The 22,210-nt window shown below is 42.7% G+C and overlaps 1 protein-coding gene across 1 annotated transcript in view; it reads left to right on the top strand.

The window, feature by feature from the left end:
- Positions 1-21,935, top strand: part of PIBF1 (progesterone immunomodulatory binding factor 1) — a 76,502-nt gene extending 54,567 nt beyond the window's left edge. Inside the window, 4 exon segments of the mRNA XM_082221441.1 lie at positions 206-336; positions 3,574-3,658; positions 16,738-16,911; positions 21,687-21,935. Of these exon segments, the coding sequence (XP_082077567.1) occupies positions 206-336; positions 3,574-3,658; positions 16,738-16,911; positions 21,687-21,743 (447 nt within the window). The 3' untranslated portion in view covers positions 21,744-21,935.
- Positions 21,936-22,210: the final 275 nt, after the last annotated feature.

Below are 22,210 nucleotides of genomic sequence, written 5' to 3'. Positions count from 1 at the left end.
AGTAGCGGTTTAGTCATGCTGGCCACATGACCCAGAAAACTGTCTGTGGACAAATGCCGGCTCCCTTAGCTTGAAAGGGCGATGAGCGCCACAACCCCTTGCCTTTGACTAGACTTAACCGTCCAGGGATCCTTTACCTTTTTTATTAAGAGAGTACACTTCTCATTCCTGAAATTTAAAGAATGATACTTTTTCCACCCCACAGCGGGACAGAGGTAATTCGTTGCTGAATCAAGCACAACAGCCTTACAGGTATCTCATTGAGTCTGTACAACAGAGAGATTCTCAGATACTTTTACAGAAAGAACAGATTGCACAGCTTGAGAAGGATATTAGGTAAGCATTCAGAATTTACTGTGTATTATTTTAGTTGGATTCTGGATTTATTTATTTTTTCATTTTAAGGTCAGTTTAACAGCAGAACAGATTAAATAACAATGCCAAATGATGGCGGTTTAGTCGAAAGTTTTTATCTGGCTGCCAGTTTTTTTAAAAAAATCTACTGCATTATTTGTTTGTGCTTTGGTATGTTTTATTGGTTGGTTGCACGTCATTAACTATTTTACTTGAACCTTTGAGGAAGCCATTTTTGCAACACTGCTGCTCTTTATTAAATACCTATTTCAAAGTGGCAATCAGCACAGACATTGAAAAGATGTACTGTAATCTTAGTCACACACATGACTTCCTTGCCTCCTTGAAAGTCAAGGGGCATGAATTACTCAGCAGCCTGCATGAAGATTCAATCTCACCAGTCAGTTGTGCATTGTCTCTGAATGATGGGCTCAATTTCTTAGTACTTAATACCACGCCTCCTCCCCGTGAAGTATCATTGACTTAGGAAGCAATGTATGCAGAGGTTAGTCCTTCTGCAGCATTTGATTCCCTTTTCTCCAAGGGCAACGGTTAAATTCTCAGTGTAAAAATGATTTCTCAAACGTCATAAAGCTTATTATTATTTGTACAGCCAGACAAGTATGCTTAAAAGAATGCCTGTGGCTTCTTGTTTGTTAGGGAATTCTGGTGTTCCTCCTTTGCTCTTTTGGTCAGTTATAGGCAGCAAATATGTATTTCTTCATTATAAGGCCGAAGAGTGAATTGTCCCAGAATCTTACGTTTCACAGATCATGCATTCCAAAGCAGTATTTCCCAGGTTTCTGTCTGAGGAACGTTTTCTGTAGTAAAATTGTAGGCACACTTCTTTTTTAACATGTGCATAAGCATGAGAATTACTTGCCCACAAAGGAGCCTGTGCCCTGTGGATATGTGCCTCCTAATTGGAAGTAGCTGAGTCTACAAACTTGTATAGAGAGATGGCAGGCAGCCCCATCTAATGGTAACTTAATTCTGTTCTGTGTCTCAAAAGCAATTGATGGATGCAGACCCACGACAGGGTTACTTTACCCTGGGCGAGAGGTAGGGAGGACAGGGAACTGATTGAAAAAAGGGAAAGCCGGAGCGTAGAATTGGGGAGAAGTGCAACAGGCCCCCTCCTTTGCCAGTAGAGACTTTGTGCTAATTACAACTTTTAATTAGTTTCTCTCTCAAGGCACATTTGTATACCCCAGGACAAATTTTGAGAATTGCTAATGTCATCTTTGCCGTCAGATAACACGTCATGTTCCGCTAATTACAGTCTTTTCCTATTGTATTATAATAGCAGTCATTATAGGATGTGTGTGCTCCTTATGGATCACAGTTATTATATATGTCTTGAGTGCCACAAGGAAGGCTGATTTTGATGTCAATCCAGTCAGACTGTCCCCTCTCGCCCTGCCCAGGGCCAACAGCCCTGTGAGAAGGATAGCAGCAAGGAAGGCATGCAGACACCATTAGGGCCTGTGGCGGTCAAGACTGTCCCCTCTCCACCCCACAGGGCCAACAGACACCATTGCCCTGTGAGAAGGAGGAAGAGGAGGCTTTTGGGGAGAGTGTTGTTTGCATTTGTTGGGGAGGGTGTTGCGACACGGGTGGCGCTGTGGGTTAAACCACAGAGCTTAGGACTTGCCGATCAGAAGGTCGGTGGTTCGAATCCCTGCAACGGGGTGAGCTCTCGTTGCTCAGTCCCTGCTCCTGCCAAGCTAGCAGTTCGAAAGCATGTCAAAGTGCAAGTAGATAAATAGGTACCACTCTGGCAGGAAGGTAAACGGCGTTTCCGTGCGCTGCTCTGATTCTCCAGAAGCGGCTTAGTCATGCTGGCCACATGACCCGGAAGCTGTACGCCAGCTCCCTCGGCCAATAAAGCGAGATGAGCACCCCAACCCCAGAGTCGGTCATGACTGGACATAATGGTCAGGGCTCTCTTTACCTCTACCTGTGTGCATTATTGTAAAATAGTAGAAATGTAAAATTGTAAACCACCTTAAACGCCTTGGCAAAAAAAGAAGTATACAAATCCAATAAACAAATCAAATTCAGAATTTCCAAGTGGTGTATATAAAACATTTTTAAAGAAAAACATACAATAATTACGGTTCAGCACAGTAACATAGAGTTTTAACTTTCCAGGATTAGTGTGCCTGGGATTTAAAACTTTCCATCTTGTCCATGTGACCTCATTTCTTGATTTGTCTCACCTTAATTCAAAACCAGCAAGGGTAACGCTCCTCCTTCCTTCTATTTTTGTTGATTGTTTTTTAATCTCAGTTACATCGAGGTGATTTAAGCAGAATAGCATGGAGAAGCTCATTTTGAGACACTTCATCTCTTTATTTAAAGCAGGGGTGGGCCACCTAAGGCCCGTGGGCCGGATCCAGCCCAATTGCCTTCTCAATCCGGCCCTTGAACGGTTCAGGACTCAGCGTGTTTTTACATGAGTAGAATGTGTCCTTTTATTTAAAATACATCTCTGGGTTATTTTGGTTATATAGAGTCCGGCCCACCACATGGTCTGAGGGACGGTGGACTGGCCCACAGCTGAAAAAGGTTGCTGACCCCTGATTTAAAGTATCCCCAAAAGATGCATCTCCACCTTTTTCTCGTAAACCTGAACAAAGACATAGAGTTGTTCCAGCGTTTTCCTCATACGTCTTCTACAGCATTTTTATCAACCTCATTTTGTTTTGTTTTTTAATCTGAATCCCATCCAATTTTTCAACAGCCTCCTTGAACTTTGATGGCTTGTGCTATGCTTGAACAATGCTAATAAATCAGACCAGAATTTAATTTATTGTGCTTTTCGGTATAGAGCAATATTAAAGAAAATTAGCTCAGCTGACTAAGCTCTCTCATTTGATTAATAGTACAAAGCATGAACTACTTAAACTAGAATATTTAATGTTTACAGTGGTTTGTCCCATTGAAATCAGTGGTACGTGCGATGGTTTGAATACTGGTTAAAATGGTCTATAGCTCACAGCCTAAAGATAGCATTCATGTTTTTCCTTTTGAAAATGAATGTAAACATACAGGTTTTAACGAGGACAAAGTTTTTCTGTGTGCTGTTGCTTCAGCATATGCTCATGTTTGCCAAGAATTGCTTTACAAATTCATGTTGTAACCAGAATAAAAGATTAGAAAAGATCATCCCTTGCTATTACTGTGTTTCCTAATACTATCGTTTTTTTCTACCAGTCTTTTAAATAAAGAAAAGGCGGCTTTGCTGCGTGTCAAGAATCAAATGGCAGCAGATTTAGAAAGACTTCTAAATCACCGTGAGGTAATCTTCTTGTTTTAGCATCGCTATTACCATATATTGGGTTTTTCCCAACATGTTAGTCATGGGGCTGTTTTGTTTTTCTCTCCGCTAATGTTATTAAATATACTGGAAGCAAATGCCCATCCAGGCACCTCCCTCATCACATTTCCCAGGCTGTTTCCCTTTATCCTCTGCCCCTCCAGTTGCCTCATAAGGTTGGCTGTTGAAGGTTGCTCTCACTGCTGAAATTTAACTTGGGTGATGGTAGCTTCTGTGATGGATAAATTAACTCATGCCAGTCACAGAATGTACTGCCACATCTCAGTCTGACTTGCTTTGTTCAGCAAACTGCACCTTCCCAAGCCATCATGGTGGCCTAGGCCATGCCACGTTACTTCTCTGCTTGGCATTTACCATATTTTTCCGTCTATAAGACGCCCCCATGTATAAGACATATGTATTTTGGGGGTCTCAGATTTAAGAAAATCCGTCCTCAGCACTATCCGTGTATAAGATACCCCCTAATTTTGGACATTAATTTTTAGAAGGGGAAACCTGGTCTTATACATGGAAAAATACGGAATTTGTTTTTTATTTGGAAAATATATATTCACATTTCTACTCACGGGGCCACTGGGAATACACAGTTTGTTCTCGGCATAACTTACAAGGCAGGGCAGCTGTCACTGAAACCATGGTTTAGCATTACACAAGCAGGCCAAAGCGAGCCTGGGTCTTGTGTCATCCTCCATCTCCCCCCACCTCCTCTATTGCAACCACAAGAGAAGTAATTGAAGTTTTTCATTTCCAAATACAGGCATTTTCAATGTTACGTCTGAATCTGGACAAACTGTGTTTAGTTTTCGTTCGTTTCTATGAAATGTAGTTAATGTCAATTTGTGGTTTATGCCTCCAGCTTCTTTATTAGCTGAGGTTAATAGAGAATCGGAGCGAAAGCTTCCAATCTTCATGTGGACAAGGGTGGGGCAGTGGGGGACTGCATGAGCCCAAGGCTTCCCAGGTTTTGTTCACTTCAGTTTAGTGTTGCATCAAAACAAGGCTGTTCTCTCCCCCACTCACTGGAAATGTCCTGAGATTACCAAGGTAGAAAACTGAAAAGCACATGGAACCACTTGGTCCTCCAAAACCCATGAAGGTCTTGAACATTTCTGCAGAAAAGCTTGAAAGATCTATCTTTGATTGGGAGGAGTTGGGGAAAGAGGCTGTGTATCTCTTGATGCATTGCATTCCTTGCTAGAATACTTTTAAAAATTGTACCCAACTGTGAACACAGAGATATGCTTTTTGTATATATGTTTAAACTCTGTGTTTAGTACCTTGGTGCCACTCTGGGTATTACTTCACTTGAGCAATTAAGTTAATATCTGTGCACTTAATTTCTTCCTCTTTTAAATCATTATATCACCCCTTATTCTGCTTTACAAATGTGTTCTAGTTTAACCATTGGCAAAGTACTTTCAGATGATAAAATGAAAAGTTCTATTAAATTACAAAGAGCTTTAGTTTGTGTTAAGAACTCTTTGTACATTAATTTCCATAAATGCCACCAGCTGTTTTCTTTATACATTTATTGGCTACCATTGTCTTGCATGTGTAATGAATGGTTAAGTTGTGATACACATGCTTTTAAAAATATTTTAGTACTTACACTAGGTGTATTATAGCTTTTTATTATGTCCTTAACACATGGTGTCATGCAGTATTAACAGAGGACTCATTCATTTTACCCTCTGTGAAAAAGGATGTTTCTCAAGAAGAGAGCTTTAAATACATGCAAAGACAAAAGTTACCAGCTTTATATAAACTGTTGGAGACTTTGTACATTCTCCCACAACAAGATGTTAACTATTCTAAATGTGCTTTTTTTATCTGGCGGCACTTCGTGAAACTTGATTAACAAAATCCATCTTAGCAACTATTCTTATATTCCTTAAACTAGAAGAAGGAACATGACTCCCATGTTAGGTTGCATGGGGCCCTGGGTGCCTAAGCACCCACAAAATTCCCCATGAAGGGGCTGGGCACCCACAAATTTCAGTGCCAGGGCCATGCAGTCTGCATGGCACCCATGGTCGCGGGGCGAAGTTGGCACTCCTGTTAGGTTGTACCTTATAATGGGGTTATTGAATGTTATTGTTGACACCGTCGAGCTAAACTTCCTTTATCACTCCTAAAAAACTCTGTGTCGTAAACACTTACAGTAAAAAAAAGTATCACACCATTACAGTACAAGTCTTTACGGATATGAAAGTAACTTAGGTTGCCATCCACTGAACCCAATCAGGCCTACTTTTGAGTGGACATATATAGGATTGCACTGTTACTGAAGCAGTAAGATTTCTTGGTCCCATTGTGTTTATGCTGTGACGTACCATCTTGGCCGTCTCTTAGTGCAAACCCATTTCATCAGGCTTGAGCTTCTACAGCCGCCGCCTGCCATGAACCACCAAGGCAGGATTGGCAGCAACAGCAGCAGATATGTTCTATGCTATTGATAATAGGTCCTCTTGTTAATTGTGCTGTTTTAAATGTGCATTTTATATTTTACTTCCTTTAGTAAAGTTTTCATTTGAGATGTTTAAGATAATATTTTAGTTTCCCGTTAATTATGTTGCTTTGAATGTATACTTTATATTTGACTTTCTTCAGTAATGTTTTACTCTGGATTGTTTTATTTGATATTTTAATGTTGTTGTAAACAGCTTTGAGATTTGAGTAATTTCGTTGTCCCCGAAGGGGGCAATGACAATAAAGATATTCTTATTCTTATTCTTATTCTTATTTTTTTCCTTTAAAATATGAAGTGGTATAGAAATGAAATTAATAATAATAACAACCATTGTATCACCATTGTATCACCAGTGCTTTTAAAAATCTCTCCACTGTGTTAGAGTCACATGGCAGCAATGAATTACAACTGAATTAAGTTGCTGAATTACAACTTATTACCAAACTTAAAACCATGGAGAGACCTGGTCTGAATAGAGACATTGGATTCTTATCTCATTTTACATGATAAAACTATTTTTGGCCATCTCATCCCTTGCTTTTTCCTGTAAGACCAATTGCAGTCATTAACAGTCGTCAACAGCAACATCTTAAAAAGCAGAGACATCACCTTGCCAACAAAGGTCCATATCGTTAAAGCAATGGTTTTCCCAGTAATGATGTATGGAAGTGAGAGCTGGACCATAAAGAAGGCTGATCACCGAAGAATTGATGCTTTTGAATTATGGTCTGGAGGAGACTCTTGAGAGTCCCATGGACTGCAAGAAGATCAAACCTCTCCATTCTTAAGGAAATCAGCCCTGAGTGCTCACTGGAAGGACAGATCCTGAAGCTGAGGCTCCAATACTTTGGCCACCTCATGAGAAGAGAAGACTCCCTGGAAAAGACCCTGATGTTGGGAAAGATTGAGGGCACAAGGAGAAGGGGAAGACAGAGGACGAGATGGTTGGACAGTGTTCTTGAAACTACCAGCATGAGTTTGACCAAACTGTGGGAGGCAGTGGAAGACAGGAGTACCTGGCGTGCTCTGGCCCATGGAGTCACGAAGAGTCGGACACGACTAAACAACAACAACAGTCGTCAACAGGTCTACCACAGCTATCAGCCAATCCCCCATTCCCACCGCCCTTCTGAGTGATACCCCACCCTACCCTCTCACTATATGTAAAGGTCTGGTGACTTCTGTTTCAGTGTATCTGAAGAAGTGTCCATGCACACGAAAGCTCATATCAAGAACAAACTTAGTTGGTCTCTAAGGTGCTATTGGACAATTTTTTCCCCCTATGGCAGCAATGAGCTCTTGTGAAAATTTCAGCAAGATCTTGCAAGAAGCCTCCACTGTGCGACCCCGGTAAGCGAGGCTTCCGGAGGGGGGACAGGCACCCCCGGGCAGTGGGGTTGCTGCTGTTGCTCTGCCTAAAAATGGTCTGGCTGAGCCAGTTGCACTGGCGTGTCTCTGACTGAGCCAGGGTTGATGACTTAATGCCAGCTGAGACAGGAATCATCCAGCTAAGCCATCGTAAGCTGTTCATCCCAGCAGATCTTGCCATAGGATTGCCCCCTAAGAGTCTTGAGAAAGATGCAAGAAGCAGGCAGGTAGTTTTAAGGGGCAGATAAGCAGAAGCAAGTTCAGAAGTGCTTTGGGTAAACTGTCAAGAAAGGCTGCCAGCGGCCTTTTCTTGCCTTATCTGAGCCCGGCACAACTGGGGTGGTTTATGTTTCCTGGAGGAAACCCTGGAGTGAAGCAGGGCAGAGTTGGGGAGAGAATAATAGCTCATTCTGTCCCAGATGCTCTGTGCAGATAACAGTATTTATTACATAAAATACATGCCAAAAGGCAAAAGGTCTCAGTCTGAAAAAGCTTACCTTCCACGGCACTCAGCAAATCTCTTGCCTCTTGACTTTTCCCTTTTCTATACTTAGAGTCACAGCTACACTGTTTTTTGAACCGTTGTCTGGCTACACAGTGGATAATACACTTGCTTGAATACACTTGACAGATTACATATGTTTTTATATTGTTCTACATGGGCAATTTAGGGCCAGATTCAGATTGAATTAAAATAAACCTTTGTGTGAGATCCAAGAATGTTTCACAGGCCTTGAAAAGCGTTTCTTTCTTTCTCCGAGGCTTGTGTGGTCTGATAAGTTTCCAGTCACACATTTCCTTTTTATTGAACTCCTGAAACTCTGCATTTCACAAAAGACACAGGGAATGTGAGATAATGCATTTTATTAGGCCGACTCACATTCAGAATGTAGGATATGGGCTTCCAGGTGTTTCTCAGGTTGTATATTCGAGGAAAGTGGAGTGGGCAGCCGGCTGTTTCTGTGATCCTTATTTTGACGATTCTAAAAAGCATTCTACCTCGCCCCCCCAGATATGCTGTGTTCTAAGACTCATGATCATCCTTGCACTTCATCCTTCCGCTCTTTCTCTTCCTGCTGCTCTCATTTGGAGGACCCCCCCCCCCTTTGTACTGTGTACAACAGTGTTTGGATGCTTCTGGTGTTTCTGCTAATTTTCTCATTCTCTGGAGGCCACTGGGTGGAGGGGCTTCTTGTCATCGCCCTTGCTCACACCATTAAATACTTCCTGAGAAGAATGAGAATGGGCAGCAGCAGCAGCACAAGAAGTTTCCAGGACTGGTGCACTTGCTTGCTGTATTTGCTTATTTGTTCAAAGCATTTATACCCAACCCTTCAGCCAAAAAGCTTCCCAGAGTGGCTTGCAAAATTCAGTAGTCAGACCTACTTACAATCTTAAAGACATAAAGACATTCCAAAGGAAAGGAATAGAAAAAGCCACTTCTCAGAGCAGCTGATGGCAACTAGGACATCCCAGCTCCTTGCCCACAGGAGACATGTCCAGAGGACTCCCTCAGCAGCAAAGGGGCTGTGGCTATTTTTCATCAACATTTGTTTTTCTCTCTTTAGCCACCAAGCCAATACAACCGGTTCCAGTGATACCAAAGAGGAAAGTGGGGCAGCATTTGTCCCCTGCACCCTCTACAAAGGAGCTCTCACTCGAAAACATCCCCCATAATAAGCCCTATAGAAATAGCTGGATAATATCTGAATCAGGAGAGGCCGTCCAATACTGGTGCCTGGATTCAGTGGTGTTATGGATGATGCAAAATAAGCTGAGCCTGAATATTGGGGAGATAGAAGCTCACTCAACAACCTCAGATATGCAGATGACACAACCTTGATGGCAGAAAGTGAGGAGGAATTAAAGAACCTTTTAAGAGAGCCAGTGTGGTGTAGTGGTTAAGAGCAGTAGTCACGTAATCTGGGAAACCGGGTTCGTGTCTCCACTCCTCCACATGCAGCTGCTGGGTGACCTTGGGCCAGTCACACTTCTGTGAAGTCTCTCAGCCCCACTCACCTCACAGAGTGTTTGTTGTGGGGGAGGAAGGGAAAGGAGAATGTTAGCCGCTTTGAGACTCCTGAAGGGGAGTGAAAGGCGGGATATCAAATCCAAACTCTTCTTCTTCTTCTTAATGAGGGTGAAAGAGGAGAGCGCAAAATATGGTCTGAAGCTCAACATCAAAAAAACGAAGATCATGGCCACTGGTCCCATCACCTCCTGGCAAATAGAAGGGGAAGAAATGGAGGCAGTGAGAGATTTTACTTTCTTGGGCTCCATGATCACTGCAGATGGAGACTGCAGTCACGAAATTAAAAGACGCCTGCTTCTTGGGAGAAAAGAAATGACAAACCTATACAGCATCTTAAAAAGCAGAGACATCACCTTGCCAACAAAGGTCCATATAGTTAAAGCTATGGTTTTCCCAGTAGTGATGTATGGAAGTGAGAGCTGGACCATAAAGAAGGCTGATCGCCGAAGAATTGATGCTTTTGAATTATGGTGCTGGAGGAGACTCTTGAGAGTCCCATGGACTGCAAGAAGATCAAACCTATCCATTCTGAAGGAAATCAGCCCTGAGTGCTCACTGGATGGACAGATCGTGAAGCTGAGCCTCCAAGACTTTGGCCACCTCATGAGAAGAGAAGACTCCCTGGAAAAGACCCTGATTTGGGAAAGATGGAGGACACAAGGAGAAGAGGACAACAGAGGATGAGATGGTTGGACAGTGTTCTCGAAGCTTCCAGCATGAGTTTGACCAAACTGTGGGAGGCAGTGGAAGACAGGAGTGCCTGGCGTGCTCTGGTCCATGGGGTCACGAAGAGTCGGACACGACTAAACATCAACAACAGAAGCTCACTGTGGGTGAGTGTCTGAAAAAGTGTCCAGTTGCCTGCCCTGGAAAGCCTTATAACTGGAAGAACTTGGCCATCATTTTTTAATGATTTCTGTGCAGTTGTGCATGCATTTTACTTACCAAACAAAACTAAATTATATTGAATATCTTTTGAATTCCCAAGTAATGTTACAACTTTTTAACAACCCTTATTTCTGGAATTTGAAAGTTGAAAAATTCATCACACCCTACTTAGAGGTAGCACCTAATATTGATTCCGCACATGTAAGAAATCAGTCTTTCAGTGTGGCAGCACCAAAAGTTTGGAACTCCTTGCCTATTGACATAAGACAGGCATCTTCACTGTACCTTATCCCCTGGATGGTTAAGTCTTGTCAAAGGCATGCTGGCCACATGACCCAGAAAGCTGTCTGTGAACAAACCTTTTCCATTACCTGCTTAAAACATATACAGTAGACTCTCCAGATACGAATTAAATACGTTCCGGGGGTCCGTCCGCAACACGAAAAGTCCGTAGGCAGAAGCGCTGCTTCTGCACATGTGCAAAGCGTGCGGTGAAACTCAGAATTATGCATTTCTGGGTTTGCGGCATTCGTAACCCAAAAGTTACTTATCCAGAGCGGTACATAATTAGAGGGTTCACTGTAGATCCAGACATGTAGATTCAGATGTGTTTAATCTTTTTAGTATATTGTTACTTTTAATTATCTTTTAAATGTATTTGCTACTTATTCAGCTTTTATAAGAAATATTAAAAAAAGATCAATAAAGGTCACTTGAGGTTTTATTACAGCCAAATGGTATATAAATTTGGGAGTTTTAAAAAAGAAAAATGGAGACTAGAATGAACAGGACTAAATATTGCCAATGCTCAAAATACCTATTTCATCTCTGAAATATTTTCCTTTTTTGTCATGAATATCCAACCCATTGGGGGTGGGGGAGATGGGTCAGTTGAGGGATTTCCTTTTTATTCTGTTTCCATTTTGTGTTTTGTATTAACTGGAAAAGAAAAATAGTTTTAAAAAATGAATATCCAGTCTCGTCATGAGTTCTGTGAAATTCTAAAGCTGTCAAACTGCATTGTATTTAATCTAATCAACTGTGCACCTCCCTAAAAAAGGCTTATCTGTTCTGATACTGAAATCCCATGGCATGTGAAGGTGTTTGTCAGCTTTTCTATAGCTGCGTCTCCTTTTACTAGAGTTGTTCTCGACCACGATTAAACTACTGAACCTTTCTAAAGGTTATTTACCTGAGTTAGTCAGTAGACTGAAGGCATTCTTGAAAAGGCCTTTGGCTCTCCTACAACACTGAGGTTATTAACATTGGTTTTCTGTTTTGTCAGGGAACAGCAAACATCTTTCTAGTTGAAAAGTTGAAAGCAGGCTTTTTGGTTAAACTGCCTTTAGCCAAGTTCCTTCCTTGTTTTGCTTTTTTATATAAGGCTATTTCAGAATTATGTTTCTAGGGAGAATTTATTCTTCCTTTTTGCATATATGTGCTACAACCTTCTAAATAAAAATTTGCTCTTGAACAATGCTCAGTTCCTTCAAACATTCAACCACAAGGTAATTATCTTCCACTAAGTTGCTGTTCTGAGATCCTTGCTTCTATTAATGTCCTGTTTGTGTATGCACACACATACACAGAGAGACAAGAGATTACAGGGAAATTTCTGTATCCCAAGTTAGCCCTGGAGCTATTCTCAACTACAGTTTAGAGAAGCAAGCAACAATTACACTGCTAAATGATTGTCAAGACAGTTCTGGTTCCTATTGTGCTGTTATCAGCACTTCTCATTTTTATTTTATGTTATCTATTGAGTTATTGTGTTACTTAAACATGAATACAAAAAGGCTACTGAATTTAGAACACCTGGAAGCTTTTTAGCAAACAGGGCCCATTCATGCACACAATTTTGGGTGAGAAGGGGCAGCTTTGAGTAACTTGCTTCTCCTTCTTAGACGACCCCCCCCCACACCCCTGAGAATTGTATTTTCATTTATTGTGTCCTATAAAGTAAACTTGTGCTGGATAAAATCTGGCTTTCAGGAAACACAGCTTCCACGTGCTACAAAAACAAGCAAGGCTTATTGTAATGTAAATTGATAGGAACGCAATGTAAGCGCCTCGGATTTTGATTTAGAGGGGAAATATTCCACAAAATATAGTCAAAATTCATTGTGTTTGTTTAGATTGCAAACTGGCAAGCACGTTATACAGAACGTACTTTGGAGAGAGCCAAGTTTTTTATTATTATTGTTATTAAGGATAGGGGTTTTAGCAAGAAACAGTTGCCAGTAAGATCATCCAAATATTTAAAAAGTCCTTAATTCATTTTCCCAGGTGACTATGAATCTTTCAATCATGTTGCAGTAGCTGTCCAGCTGTGTAAACCCTTCTAGTTTTCTATTCAGATATAACAAATGAACAGAAACATACTTATGAACCACCAAAGCAGCAAGAGACAGCTCTGGAGCAGAAACACCTACAGATATTCTGTACGTTTGTTTTGTTTTTTAAGGAATGGGTTGTTTTCCTCAGAGTAGACCCATTGAGATCTCATAAGTAATTTGGGATGCATTCAGTGCTTGGGATCCCAAGAACTACTCTATCCAAGCTCTAGTACACTTTATATCATTGAGCAGGGGTCAGCAACCTAAGGCCCATGGGCCGTAAGCAGCCCACAGGGGTCGTTTAACCGGCCCATGAGCTGCTCCCAAACCAAGCTGCCCACCCAGCCAGTCTCCGCATGCTGTTCTAAACCAGCACTGCACGGGGACTCGCTTCCGTTGCATCATAAATCGTGTCTGTGCAGATGCCAGAAATTGCATCTGTGCAGATGCTGGAAATTGCTGCATTTTACATTTTAAATTTTACCTTTGTGTACTTTGCCTGAAAGTTATGTTCATTGTGTCAACCAAACTATACAATACATTCAGAGTTTACCCAAAAAAAACCCTTGCTCCAGCAGACAGAACAAAGTTCTTTGTTTTGTTTTCAAAGGGTGTACTATGGGTTGTGATCTCCTTCCACAAAGCATTGTCCTGCTACATGTGCCAGAGTGTTGTCAAACTCTGCTTCTCTTAAAGGGGTCAAAGGCAGCACACAACTGTCATGACAGGGGCACTATAACATCCCCCAGAAAACAACAACAACAACCTGCTATTGTCAAGGGCTCTGTGGTTTGAACCAGCTCATGGACTGGTGCTGGAATAAGGCTGAAAAGCTCTCTGGGAATGGATGCACTCAGACTGCTTCCAGTTTTCAACCCAATTCAGAGTGTCATTTAAGACCCTTAAAGTTGCAAATAGTTTGGGACCAGGATACATTAAGGACTGCCTTGTCTGATTCCCCTTCTCATTCAGGAAGACTGGCACTAGAGAGCTATAACAGACTGAGCACTATTCAGTTACATATTGCGCTAGCGATTTCTCCTCCTCCCTCCATGTGTGCTCTGCGCCATCCCCAAATCTGTTCTGGAAGGTTTGGGGGGGGAACCAAAGCAGATTTAAGGGGAATGCAGCGTGCAGGGGGGAAAGATTTTTCTTGCACTTGTGGAACAATCTGCTTAGCACTACGTTGTGCTTGTATTGTTCCTTTGCTCAATTTATATCGTGTTCCGTGAAGCTTTGGCTGGGTAGCAATTCGCTAATCTTCAAAGCCCCCATTTAAAATGATTACATTTAAATAAAAGGTTCTCGCATCACTTCTGGAAGACACCTAGATATTGGCTAGAAGAGGTTTTCATAAAACCTTTTTTTTTTTTTTAGTGCATGGAAGGCTTTCCTACTTTCTCAAATGTGATTTCCTCATGTTCTGTGATGGAAATTAAGACCATGACTTACCTCATGCAAGGCTGTGCTGTTTTACAAGGAGTTGGGAAGATTTTTGGAGAGGGCATGAGAGTTGGCCTCTCTCCAGGAGATACGATGGCCAAATAACTACTAAAAGATTGCTTTGTGTTCTCTGAAATGTAAACTCTCTATCAGCCTGAGAATTCCCTACCATTGTCATGTTTTGGAGTACAATTTCAACATCTCTTCAATCAGAATATGGTGCAGCAAAGTAGTACTCACTCACAGTGGTTGCTAAAATGAAAACATGATTTGCATCCCTATTCTAAACCTGCCTGAATACTTATTTCCATAGCTTCCCAGTGGATATGCTTAGGATTGCCGCCTCAGTACTGTAAAGATGAAGCATGTGCTTGTAATATAATTGTCCAAGTTATTTTCATCGAGAAATTTTGTCTATGCATTGCTTTGGCAATATCTTTGCAGAGTTTACAACTTTCAGCAACATGTCGGTATCAGTTATGCAGCCCTTTGAAACAGCTGCTCTGCAGTTGAGCTGTTTTGACATGCCACTGCACATGGCTGAATTATGCAAATACTTGCAATATTAAATGACTGAGCAATAAGAAGAATGCACCCAGTGGATAAAGTGGTTTGGTGTGCTTTAAGGGTTTGCGGTAGTGTTATGAGGAGCCCATAACTGAAATATTGGGCATTTATTAAGTAGATGTAACAGTCAGTACAACAAAGTGTGCCTATTTTTACCTTTTGAGCAGAAGAATTTACATCCTACGGTATTATAGAGCTGCTTATAAGTAATTGTGTGTGAGGAATGGCATGCTTTCATCCTCCAAGGCTCATTTTCATAATTGTAACCAAAACTGTGAATCAATGTGAATTAAGAAATCTATTGTTAACTTACAGTCTACTGCTACTTGCCTGTCGTTGTCTGACATTAAACTGCAAGCATTCATTTTTTACACCATTGTTGCATGAGTTTATCCAGGCCTCCTTACATTTCCCTGAAGCCCAAATCAATGTGAAATAGATAAATATTATCTGTCAAGATGAAAAGTGACAAACGGAACCCCAAACTAGAATTTACATGCCCAGATGGTTCTGTTAATTTACTGTTTTCCAACTTCTGATAATGAAGAAGACTCATTTTCAGAACTGAAACTGGATGCTTGATTCATTCTTGTGTTTAAAAGTGTTTGCTTTGGTTGGTTGAAGTATGAAGTATGAAAGGGGCAGAATAATCCACCCTCAACAGAGCTCTGCGGTTGTATTCAAACATAACATTTAACCAGGGTTTAGCACTATGTCTACTACATCCCCTCAGCTCCCATGCAATGGGGAAGAGAGCTTCAGTAGAGTTTAGTTTCACTATTAGAAAATCCTGGGTTAGCATTCTACTAAAACAAACTGGTTTGTTTAGCAAACCAGGTTCATAACCTTTGGTTTGACATTGACTTGTTGCATAAAGGTAAAGGGACCCCTGACCATTAGGTCCACTCGTGACCGACTCTGGGGTTGTGGCGCTCATCTCGCTTTATTGGCTGAGGGAGCCGGCGTACAGCTTCCGGGTCATGTGGCCAGCATGACTAAGCCGCTTCTGGCGAACCAGAGCAGCGCACGGAAACGCCATTTACCTTCCTGCCAGAGTGGTACCTATTTATCTACTTGCACCTTGACGTGCTTTCGAACTGCTAGGTTGGCAGGAGGACTTGTTGCATAATTTAACATAATTCTCTTAAACCGATATAACTACTTCAACCATAGCACTAAGTTGAAGTGTTTTAACTGTCAAGCTAAACACTGCCTCAGCACAAGCCATGGGGAAGGGAGAGGTGCACACCGATGGGGCGCATTCATGCTCAACCATGTAGTGTGCAAACATGGCCTATGTCTCTCTCTTCATTACTTTACTGAGCATCTCTCCCGATTGGGAGGCAAGTCGAGAGCACTGACTTGTTGAGAGAGGCAAAAAATTGCTTTTCTGTTTCAGAGAGGGAAGCTCGTCTCTTTACAACATTTTTTCCTATATTTACTGTGATCTTTGCAGTGTGCATGTCTTCTCCTGGATGTTCCCACTCCTCTCGCTTTACTGGGAGTAATAAGTGTTTTTTATATCTGCCTTTGTAAGACATGCTCTCTTATCCCAGCCATCTGCCTCTTATTTGTAAGCATGCAGATTGGATTAAGCCAGTGCTCTGCCTTTTCAAAACAAACCTTTAAAAAGAATCGTTTTAAAATAAATGGCAGTTTAAGTGAAAAAGAGCCAGTGGGATGCTTAACTGTGCTCTGTAAATCTTTTTCTGTCACAGCATTTCACAAATGATGAGCTCCTATTTATATAAATCTTGTGCCTTTTTTATTTTATTACTTCCTTTATGAAGTGGTTTCAAATAAGTAATCAGACCAGAAAGGGAGATAACCATCCTTACTGTACTGTAATGATTCCATTTCCATGCTTTGGTGAATAGAAAATGGGTGTTCTATAACCAGCAATGGAGGCTTATAGTTTGACTTCTTTTTTGTTAAGGAACTGGCTGTGATGAAACAGATGTTGATTCGTCTTCATGGTAAACCCCAAGGAGATAGTTTGCCCCAGAAACAGAGTCAAAATCTGCATGCAAAAGCCGTAACAAGTCCAGCAGTCAGTTTGCCTTTTGAACACGAGGAAGGAAATGTCTTTGCACCCAAACCAACATTATTTGTAAGTACAGCAACAGTTTTTATTTATTTTCATGGTACAGCAACTTTTATGCTTTTTATTAGATCTTGGTAGATCAGTGTGGTAGATACAATGTTGGAACTATGAGCTCTCAAATAAAAATATGTGTATTTTATTTTCATTACAGTGGTGCCTCGCAAGACGAAATGAATTCGTTCCGCAAGTTTTTTCTTCTTGCGAGTTTTTCGTCTTGCGAAGCACGGTTTCCCATAGGAATGCATTGAAAATCAATTAATGCGTTCCTAGGGAAACCGCCTTCAGACCAGGTCCGGGGACAGTCTGTCCCCCGACCTCTTCTGAAGGCTGGGGGGGGGGGGACAAGGGCTTTTCTTCCCACTGCCAGCCTTCAGAAGGCTGTTCTGAAGGCTGGCGGTGGGAAGAAAAGCCCTTCTTCCCACCTCCCGCCCCGCAAGCTCCGGGGACAGGAGGGCTTTGCTGCCAACCGCCAGCATTTTAAAAGCCCCTGCTGTCCCGGGGCGATTTTAAAATGCTGGCGGGCGGGAGCGAAGCCTCCGCTGTCCCGGGGAGATTTTAAAATGCTGGGGGTCGGCAGCGAACGCTTCGCACCCGCCCGCCAGCATTTTAAGATCGCCCGGGGCAGCGGAGAAGTCTCCGCTGTCCCGGGAAGGCGGGGGGGGGGAAGCAAAGACTTTTGCCCCCTGCCGGCCTTCAGAAGAGGTCCAGGACTTCTTCTGAAGGCCGGCTGTGGGCGAAAGTATTTGCTCCCGACCGCCAGCAATTTAAAACAGGTCCCCGGAGATTTCCCTATGGGCTTTCGTCTTGCGAAGCAAGCCCATAGGGAAATTCGTCTTGCGAAGCGCCTCCAAAACAGAAAACCCTTTCGTCTTGCGGGTTTTCCGTCTTGCGAGGCATTCGTCTTGCGGGGTACCACTGTAATTAAATCTTTAGTCTACCCTTCCGCCAAAGTGTTCAAGGCAGCACACATGGTCTTCTTACCCATTTTATCCTCACAACAAATTACCGTATTTTTCGCTCTATAGGACGCACCAGATCATAGGACACACCGGACCATAGGAGGGGGAGAACAGGAAAAAAAACAGAGGCACAGCTTTGGGCTGCTGCCTGCTATCCGCAAGCCTTCTGAGCCCGGTGGGAACTCCCGCCGGGATCCGAAGGCTTGCGGATATCTGCCCGAAGCCCAGGGTGCGCAGTGCTGTGCTCCCCGGGCTTCGGGCTGCAGGCTGTTATCCGCCACCCTTCGGAGCCCGGCGGGCACTCCCATCACGCTCCGAAGGCTAGTGGATAGCTTCCTGAAACCTGGAGAGCAAGAGGGGTTGGTGCGCACTGACCCCTCTCGCTCTCCAGACTTCAGCGAAAGCCTGCATTCGCTCCATAGGACACACACACATTTCCCCTTCATTTTTGGAGGGGGGAAAGTGCGTCCTATAGAGCGAAAAATACAGTAAATGTTTAGTCCACCCTTCCACCTAAGTGTTCAAGGCAGCATACATGGTCTTCTTACCATTTTATCCTCACAACAACCCTGTGAGGTGGTGACTCAGGATCACCTAGTGACCTTCATGGCTCTGTCAGCATCTGAACCAGGATCCAGTACTCTAACCACCATACCAGAATGCTCCTAATAAAGAGAGAAGTGAATACAGTGGTACCTCTGGATGCAAACGGGATCCGTTACAGAGCCCTGTTTGCATCCTGACGCGAACACAACCCGCATCTGCGCGGGTCGTGATTCGCCACTTCCGCGTATGCGCGTGACGTCATTTTGAGCATCTGCGCATGCGCGAGCGGCGAAACCCGGAAGTAACGCGTTCTGTTACTTCCAGGTCGCCGCAGTGCACAACCCAAAAACGCTCAACCTGAAGCTACTTCATCCCAAGGGATGACTGTAGTTCCTAAGGGGCAGAGCAATCCAAGCTATCGGACGTCAGCATATGTTACACCAGGGTAAATTATCCTGGGGCAATTTATTCCTGTTCCAAATTCAGGAGCAAGGATACTGCCAACTGAGCTGGTCTGAGTCTCGCAGAGGGAAAACAAGGACCACCGCTTTCCGTTTAAACCTACCCAGACCCTGATATTATCTTCTGAGGTCCTTTTTTGTGTGCCTCCTCCACGACAGGTCCAGAGGGTGGCAACACGGGTACGGGCCTTCTCTGCAGTGGCTCCCCATCTGTGGAATGCTCTCCCCCGGGAGGTTCAGCTGGCCCCAGGCAAAAACATTCCTCTTTAACCAGGCTGATTGAGGGTTGCCTTTATTTTTGTTTTATGTATTTTCTGGTTTTTATATGTGATTTTCTGTTACAAACCACACTCAGATCTACGGGTATAGGGCAGTATACAAATATACCGTAATTAAGAAATTAAGAAAATAATAAGCAAACCTTTAAGATAGACTTGCACCACCCTATTTGCCAGTGTCACTTCCACTGTGTTGCTAGGTCACAGGACTGAACTAAACAGAGATTGGAAGAGGGAAATGTCTCCCCCTGCCATGTTCCTGGAATGTCCCTTTTTCGAGACTTATGCCAGCTGAGCCAGGATGGGGGACTCCAGCCAGTGTCGCCACCTGTACCCAATTCCACTTACCCTCACAGATCTTGGATTTGGATTGCTCAAGACACATATTTAAGTGTCACCATGAATCACACATTTCCTCTAAGTGGCGATTTGGCCCCTCCAGTCTTAAGTCCGACACTAGCTTAAAAACTACACGAGCTGTCAATAAGCGGACGCCCACAGAACTTTATGGAAATCCTGGGAAATGGCTTTGCAACAAATGCAAATGGGAGAAAATTACTTCCCAGGTTTGACAGTAAAGGTGATTGAGAAATAATAAATATGCTCAATGGAACAGTGTCTTGGATAAAGAAAAGGTATTCCAAATAATAAACTTCATTGTGCTTCTTTGAGGCATACATCCATTTCAGCAATGACTAATCTAAATGGATGCCATGTCCCACCACCCTATGTCTTTGTTCCGTGGTTATTCCAAAGATTTGACTGCAGAACCTTGTACTGTTGTTGTTGTTGGTTGAGAGGAGGGTGCAGGGAGGTCAGGAGAAATCGTATCTGCTAATCACAATCTGAACACAAGATTTCTGTTTGAATTTGGTGCAGCTCTCTTTTGTGTATCTTCTGCAAAAGAAGATACGGTCATGGGCCTTAAAGACAGAATGCAAGTGAGATGGTGTTAACCTTATGTAATTGACACCGCTCCTTTCAAGTATTATTTTCCAAACATCTCTAATACTAAATTAATTGTCCTTAGTATATCTCCGTATTTTAGCACAGCTGCTGTTTCCCCTAGCTCTTCTTTAGCATCTTCATGAGTTGAAAGTTTTTTTTAACACCTTAATATACAGTATGCCATTATTTTTCACTGAAGAGAGCTATATTTATTCCAGTCACATTGCATACACAAAGTATGGGGCTGGATTAAACTAACTCATTCCACTAGCAGAAGGACTCCTACTAGTACAGTGGGGCTTCCTCCCCATGCATGCCCCCTGTACCTTCTGCAAGTCTACTTTGGAGGGTTGGGAGAACCCCCAGAGGAGTGGGGTCTGGGGGAGATCTTTTTGTTGCGCAAGCAGAAATGCTTGCACTGACAGAACAATCAAATTGTCCAAGCAACAGATCATAGAATCAGAGTTGGAAGGGAGCCTGAGGATCATCTAGTCCAAACCCCTGCAATGCGGGAATGTGCAACTGTCCCTTATGGGGACCACACCTGTAACCTTGGCATTATCAGCACCGTGCTCTAACCAACTGATCTCCTTAGTGTTATGTTGAAATTAGCATCTTGATCAGGGGTCAGCAACCTAGGGCCCATGGGTCAGAAGCAGCCTGCAGAGGTTGTTTGACCGGCCCCCGAGCCGGCCCCGAACTGAGCTGCCCACTCGCACACTGCGCTAAACCGGCACGGCACAGTGTGGGGACTTGCTTCCGTGGCCCCGAAAATCACATCTGCGCAGACGCAGAAAATCACAGGCAGGCAAGTGATCAGGCCCACTGAGGGATCTCTGCGGGACCGATCCGCCCCAACAAGATAAACCTTGCTGACCCCTGATCTTGATAATGAGGGTACCTCTAGACCTGATAAGAGCAGAAAGACAGCTTCTGAAACAAAGCAAGGTACTTGTTGTTATGGAGGTTTTGACCCATCAGGTTTTTTTATAATATTGGTAACATTCCCAACTGCTGAGTATGTTCATTGATGTGGACTTAACAGTGGTTGGAACACAGATTGCTGCTCCCTGCCCCAATTGAATATTTGGCTTTTAGGTGGACAGCACCTTGATTGATGGTGCCAACCACCTGTAAACTGAGAGCGCAGAGGCACCCTAAAACTGTAAGGGTAGGTTTGAAAATGTAATAGCCGGCCTTACATAAGGTCTTAAAGGTGAGGCTGAACACAGAGCACAAGTGTTCATTGATTTGCATAGTTCTTTGGCTCTTTCAGTGCCCAGCACAAACAGACTAGGTTATACAACATGAGCAAATGTATGCAAATGCGTTTCATTTTCATAATGTTCAGAGATTACAGAATTCAGGTTTTCTGGAGGTAGATCTTGAATTGCATACTTGTTTGTTTTGGTGGTTGTGTTTTGTTTGCTTGCCTGATTCATGTTAAATGTGCAGCTGTAATGAAATTATAGCAGTAGGACTGAAACTTGCCAAAATGGTTGCAGGTTAAGTGTTAGGCGAGTGCTGCACCACTGCTGCTTTATTATTGTTTCCTTCAACTACACAAATGTGTTTATTTTATTTCACAGACAAACGAAGCTCCACTACAATACTTGAAGAAGGTCAAGCAGAAAAAAGCATCTTAGGTTATTATTTCAAGAAATAAATGTTGATAATTATAATTGTGTTCTTAAAACTTCTTAATTACACACCTCTATTTTTATTCCCTTTATTTCAAATTTAAAGAGAACTTTCTGAATTGCTTTTGTGAATTTCAAAATTCATATACCAGCCCTTGTGCTGAAAGGTTGACTATTAAAGGCATTTGAATTTGTTAATCTGTAACTGGTGTTTCTTTAAGAGTTCATATTTGAAAATAATTTTAAGTACTAAGCCATTTTTGTGTTCCTCTGACTTCTAGGCACATGAGAATATCCTTGTAGAATAACATTTTTAAGCATCCTTCTGTTGGGAAGAATTTATGTTCAGCTGCAAGGAAAGCGTTTTCTGTTACTCAGATTTGGATACGTCTGGGATGGCACATGTTTCCAGACAGGCTCTGTGCCTTTGATCACACTGTGGAAAGTAGAAATTCAATCAGTACAGTTTCCCA

The sequence above is a fragment of the Podarcis vaucheri genome (assembly GCF_965113315.1).
Source record: "Podarcis vaucheri genome assembly, chromosome: 4".
NCBI lineage: Eukaryota > Metazoa > Chordata > Lepidosauria > Squamata > Lacertidae > Podarcis > Podarcis vaucheri.
Note: the sequence above shows the minus strand (reverse complement) of the source record. Positions and strands in the feature narration are given on the sequence as shown.